At 49.4% G+C, this 5,881-nt stretch overlaps 1 protein-coding gene across 1 annotated transcript; it reads left to right on the forward strand.

Annotated features, from left to right (window-relative positions):
• Positions 1 to 1,624: 1,624 nt before the first annotated feature.
• Positions 1,625 to 5,594, forward strand: MARVELD3 (MARVEL domain containing 3). The gene is made up of 4 exons (XM_066194863.1): positions 1,625 to 1,643; positions 3,504 to 3,882; positions 4,051 to 4,148; positions 4,254 to 5,594. Exons 1-4 carry the CDS (start codon positions 1,625 to 1,627, stop codon positions 4,853 to 4,855), a joined length of 1,098 nt encoding a protein of 365 aa, XP_066050960.1. The 3' UTR covers positions 4,856 to 5,594.
• The last annotated feature ends 287 nt before the right edge of the window (positions 5,595 to 5,881 follow it).

The following is a 5,881-nucleotide window of genomic DNA, read 5'->3' on the forward strand; positions in this document are numbered from 1 at the left end:
CTGAAAATGCACTGCAGCAACCTGATAGCAGCTGTGCTGGGCACAGCAGACTGCACTCCCCAGCCACCGACCACAGCGGAGCTTGAGGGGACAGAGTCTAGCAGGTACAGGAGCCTTCGCTTGCTCAGCCTGGGCACTGAGTCCACAGCCAGCGTGTTGAGAGACACAGAGTGCACTCCAGGTTTGTGGGGAGTTGGAAGCACCAGTGAGCTACAGGCCCAACAGCCACAGTGAGACTTGCAGCTCCTGTTAGAGATGTTGAGAGGAATGTTACTGGTTCCCGAGTACAGGCACAGTGAAAGAAAACATCTTGTCCAGACTTGTGTCTGTTTACATCCAGGTAAATATTATCCAGGTAGGTGCATATCCTGTGTTTGACTTATGATTTCAGAGACTTCAGCTGTTGCATGATACGTTGTGGCAGTTGTGCTGCAGTGGCCTTGGAGCCACTGGGACAGTGACCAGCCAATGGGGGTGGGGTGGAAAGGGGCACAGTGGCTTTGTGGGGTGAGATGACACTGTGAGCTTGAAGTGAGTGGCGTGGGCCGCACCAGCACTTCCTTCTCACAAGAACACAGACAGGACAGCCTTCTCATGACTGAATTAGGGTCCCAGTGATGGAAACCTACCATCTGCTGACCAATCTACTCCTGCAACAACTCCTGCTCATTTCCTTATAAAATGGTGGAGTTGGAGTGTGTGTGAGAAACATTGAGGGTGCTTAAAATACATCCCTTTTGTTTCAAGCTAAACTCTGTTTCCTGACCATGCCAACAGCAGACACAGTGAACAAAATATTTCCCTGCTCCTGACAGCAGTTTTTTACAAGTTTGCAAGTTGTTTAGACACCTCTCTATTAACAAGCTCACAAGCTATTAACAGATGCTTGTTATTTCAAATGAGATGTCTGTGATCAATCTTTTTCTCATAGGTTGTATTTCTAGAGATTTCTTTTGCTTTCATCTGAATCCCCTCCAGCTGATCCACTCACCTCTGGAAACACAGTGTGCAAGGCTGAGGCCAAGCCAGTGCTGAATTTCTTCACATGTCCTACATGTGACATTCCCGTTCATACACCCCAGAAATGTTAGTTTTTTCGCAAGAGGATGACATTGTGGACTTGAGTTCAGTTTGTCATTCACAATAACCTCCAGTTCTTTTCTACAGTACTGCTCTATCGTCATCATGCTGCACTCATTGTCCCTGTGATTATTTATTTATGTGGGACAGTCAATAAATCTGGTTGTGGTGCTCAGCAGTGATTGTGCTGCAGCTCCCAGCTGCCTCAAACTGAGACACACGACGCAGTTCATGACTTGCTCCTACCACTTTACCCTCCAAGTTCCCAGGGAGGGCACTGAAGCAGGTCAGAGCTCTTGGTCCATGGCAAGCCAAACCAGGCCCTTCCCTCCCTTAGCGCAGCAATATCAGAAGTAGCCAGAAACAAAGAAGCCAATAATAATAATAATAATAATAATAATAATAATAATAATAATAATAATAAATCATTTCAAAGAGATGCCAAAACAGTGGTGAAGACTAATATTGGTATCCTTGACTTCCTATTGCTCTGTTCTGCTGACTGGTATTTGTTACAGTGAGAACAGGAACCCAGAAGATGACAATGGCCAAGTTCAGCTATGGTACTTTGAGCAGGAGTGAAGTGACACAAAGCACGTTTTTAAGATTTCTCATTATAGCAACAGAAATTAAATAAGACTGACTCACTTCTACAGTATCTCGAAGCTCGCACCTCACTTTTTGGCAGCAAACACTCTAGTAAAACACTGAACACATCTCCAACAGAGCAACACCTCCTGGCTCTGTCTTTGAACAAGTAAATCACCCACAAATCCAAAGAAAGCTTTATCTCAGTTTGTTGGATGACCAGCAGCAACACTCTGCATAGGAAACACTTACTTCATCCCTTCTTGTGCCTTATGATTACTTAACTTAGTTCTTCACATCCCTTTCATGTCAGTTAAAAGCTCTACTAAGCAAAACAGCACTGTGCATGACCCTAAAAGTTCACAAAGGGTTGCTAAAACTTTTAAACCCATCCAGCAAAGAGACCTGCTTTCTGGCACATCAACACGAGTGACGCAACATATGCAGATGAAAAGGTGTGTGCAATAGCCTCACTGCTGAGCACCTGCACTATCTCCAGAGTCCTGGTCCTAAGCTCCCTATGGATTCTCAATTTTCTAACTTAGCACACAACTTCCGTCCCCTCTATGTGAACTGAACATCGAAACAATGGTACTTTTGTTTTCCGTCTCTCAACCAAAGTAAATTTTAAGATGCATTTTCAGATCTCCAGTCCTTCTGGAATCAGGTGAAGTGTTGAGGAGAGTGTTTTCCCACAGTGCTGAGATGCAGTTTATAGGCTTTTCACCATGTGAAGTCTATAGGGTTATTGCTGTTGCTCCTGTACAGACAGAAGGGTGAAATGGTCTTATCGCTGCCACCAGTCTTACAGATGGAGGAAATGTATTTCTGCATCTTAGAGACAAACTTGGACCTCTCAGGGCACACATTCAGGTACTATGTCTGAAACCTTACATTGTAACTGTTTTCCCAAAAATGTGTTTTCCTAAACATAATGAAAGTGTTTCTTTGCAATTTTTTTTTTTTTCTGTAAAAGCAAAAAGCTTTTACAGGCAGTATTTGGTCAAGCTCTTGAATAAAAGCATTTGCTCTGAATGTGGAGTTTTCTGTATTTCCAAATTGTCCTGCTGTTTAATTTTCTCCCTTTCCTGAATCAGCTGTCCCCACCAGCCCTGAGAACTGCTGACACTTATGCATGGGTGAGATCCTCGACACCTGCCTTCACTCCAACCACCACCAATAACCACAACAGTAATTTGTCACCTCTGCTGGCAGGTGATGGCTGCTGTGCTAAGGGCTCTGCCAGGATGGGAGGACAGACTGGCAGCAGGACATTATCATCAGTAAAAAGGTCCCATCGTATAGTCTGCAGTGGCCTCCAGCAAAAAGACGCAAAAGGGGTCTATTTGGTTCTGTATGGCTAAATATAAGGTAATGCATCTAAAGAAAATTACCTGAATGTGGTCTGCCAAGGGCTGAACTGGAATCTGAGAGCTGCACTGGAGGACAGATCCCAGGTGTTAGTGACTGTATCTGGACACAGGCTCTGTGCCGGGGCAGTTGGAGAAGCAACGAAAGGCCGTGCATTGCCAGGACAAGACAGAGATGGTTGTTTTGCTGTGATGTAAACTGCTGGTGCACTTGCGTCTTGAGGGCTGCAAGGAGGTGCAGTCACTGCATCACAGGATGGCAGTTAGGGCAGGTCCAGAGAGGCTGGGAGTGGGGTTGCATAAGGGAACAGAGAGGCACAGATGAAGTTTACAGCGGCACAAGGTGGCAGAAAAGCTGCATAAAGAATACTCACCAAAACTCACAGTACAGGAAAAAGTAAAACTTGCAGATTTGTGAAAATTTATTTAGTTAAATTTAGTCAGTTTCCAATGGGTACTAACAAGCGTGCTCTGTGGGAGGTGGGAAACCTCGAGACGTTACCGCCACAAGGGGCTGCGAGGACAGCGTCCGTGGAAGCCAAGGGGAGCGGGCAAACACGCCAACAGCCGGTGAACCGTGCGCAGGTGCCGGAAGACCGCGCACCTGCGCCGAGGAGCTGAGCACCTCCAGACGGAGCAGGGCCTGGCCGGGCCACAGCTCCCACCACTTCGGAGAAGGGTCGGCGGGGCTGAGGCGAGCGGACGAGACGGAGTTCCCCGCGCCGGCAGTGCCCCGGGGCGGCCCGGCCCGGCCCCCCGTCGCCAGCGCCGGCGGAGCGGGGCCGCGCCGGGCCATGGCGGAGCGGGGCTGCCCCCGTGGGGGACGCGCCGGGGCGGGTGGGCGGTGAGAGCAGCGGGCGGGGAGGGCAGCGGGCGGGCGGGCGGCCGCAGGGGTTCGGCTCGGCCCTGAGCGGACCGGACCTGCGGCGGCGAGGGGCCGCGGCCGGGCCGGGCGGGCGGCGGCGAGCGGCCTGGGCGGGTCGCTGCCATCGCCGCCATCCTCTCTCCTTAGCGCCGTACCCGGACCAGAGGCAGAGGGGCCGCGGGGAAGCCGCGCCGTGCCGGGGGCGCTGGAGCGCCGCCGCTGCCTGTACCTGCGCACGGGCCGGGGTGAGCGCGGGCGGCGGGAGCCGCTCCCTCCGTCCTGCGGGCGCCGCGGCCGGCGCTGCCGGGCGCTGATTTGCGGCCGCCGACTGACCTCGGCCTCCCCTCCAGCCTGCTGCCAGATGGTGGAGGTCCTGCTCGCTGCCCTGATGCTGGTCTGCAGCTCCGTGTCCTGTGGCCCGGCGGGAGGATACACCGGCCTCGCCGCTCTGGGGGGCATCTACTACTACCAGTACGGCGGGGCCTACAGCGGCTTCAGTGGAGCGGATGGAGAGCGAGCGCAGCAGCTCGACCAGCGTTTCTACCTACTGAAGCTGCCCATTGCAAGGGCAGCGATGGCCGTGGGAGGGGGTCTCCTGGTCTTCCCTTGTGTTCTTATTTTGGTTGGTGTTCTGCGGGTCCCGTGGCACTTCCCAGCGTGGCTGCTAATTGAATGCACCCTGTACGTAGTGATTGCAGTTGGCACAGTGCCTGCTCTGTACTATTTCCTCCATTCTCTGCTGAGCGTTTATAACTCATCGGTGTGCAAAGAGAGAGAGCAGCTTTATCAAAGCAAAGGCTGTCAGGGCTTCTGGTGCAGCCTGCATGGGGCAGAGATTGCTGCTGGCCTCTTGTGCTGCATGGCTGCCATGGCATACCTGCTCAGTGCAGGCCTGGCTGTCAGAGATTACAGGACAGTTCATGAACAGAAACGGAAGCCACTGCAATTATAAGAACTTTCAAATTATTCCTCCACTCCAGTAATGGTCTTGATTTTTTGCCAGTATCCTTACTGAGATGAAGCAGTATGCTTTCCTTTCTTCTGGACAGTGCAGCCTTAATGCTACAGAACACTCACCAAGCTGGCATAGCTCCAAATATGGTAGAGTCAGGCTATTCCTAACTTGAATTTGCATTATTGAATTATTAGTGACTCAAAGCTGATGCAGTGGGTTGTCTCTGCTTCACAGGCAGCCCTTCCATCCCACTCTCAGGTGTACCTTCTCTAGTGAGGCCTTGCTAAAAGTACTGCCACTACACGCTTCTGCCAGTTAACAGCTGAGACTGTCTTTACAAAAGGCATGTGACTTCGCTGAGAAAAGAGCTCTTAAAAACAAGTGATCAAGGCCAGGGTTGTGACAGCGAAATATTGCTTCCTTGAAGGTATCTGGGAGTTAACAGACCAGTGTGAACATGACATTTATAAGGCCATGAAAAAATCCTGAAAAAACCTTGCAAACTCAGTCTTACTTGTGATACAGTGCCTTTTCAAACTCCTGGAGAGGGTGCATTTTTGTATGAAATGGTCTTTTTATGTAACTTGTATACAAGAGTTTTGCTTAAAAAGATTCCTTGAATTGGGAAATCAGACAAAAGCTTTATGAGATCAAATGGGTGAATGAATATAGAAATATATTGCTTTCAAAATACGTTTTCAATGTACAAGTTGGAGAAATGAAATGCTGCTTTTTTTGGTGGGTTTTTTTTTTTTTTTTTTTTTTTTTTTTTTTTTTTTTTTTTAGAAAAACCTTTATAGGATTTAACTGGGAAAAGTAGCACTAGAATCACCAACTCATGCCTCAGAATGAAATGCCACTTCAGAGCAGCGTCTACTATGTGCATTGTTCATATGAGGATGGAGCCACTACAGTCTCACAGATGAGTTCTGCCCATACTAAAAAAACGAAACACGCCAGAAACGTGCTTTGCCTTGGACATAGCTCTTCTTTCACTGGCACCAGTGACTAAATCCTCACAAT

The sequence above is a fragment of the Chamaea fasciata genome, unplaced genomic scaffold (genome assembly GCF_029207755.1).
Source record: "Chamaea fasciata isolate MVZ Bird 193981 ecotype frontalis unplaced genomic scaffold, bChaFas1.0.hap1 SCAF_12, whole genome shotgun sequence".
Lineage (NCBI taxonomy): Eukaryota > Metazoa > Chordata > Aves > Passeriformes > Sylviidae > Chamaea > Chamaea fasciata.

What these genes read in the sequence shown, in the direction of transcription:
- MARVELD3 (XM_066194863.1), top strand. An exon ending in CGCGCCGGGGCGGGTGGGCG is followed by an intron (nt 3,883 to 4,050) that starts GTGAGAGCAGCG and finishes CTCTCTCCTTAG; the next exon opens with CGCCGTACCCGGACCAGAGG. An exon ending in GTACCTGCGCACGGGCCGGG is followed by an intron (nt 4,149 to 4,253) that starts GTGAGCGCGGGC and finishes CCTCCCCTCCAG; the next exon opens with CCTGCTGCCAGATGGTGGAG.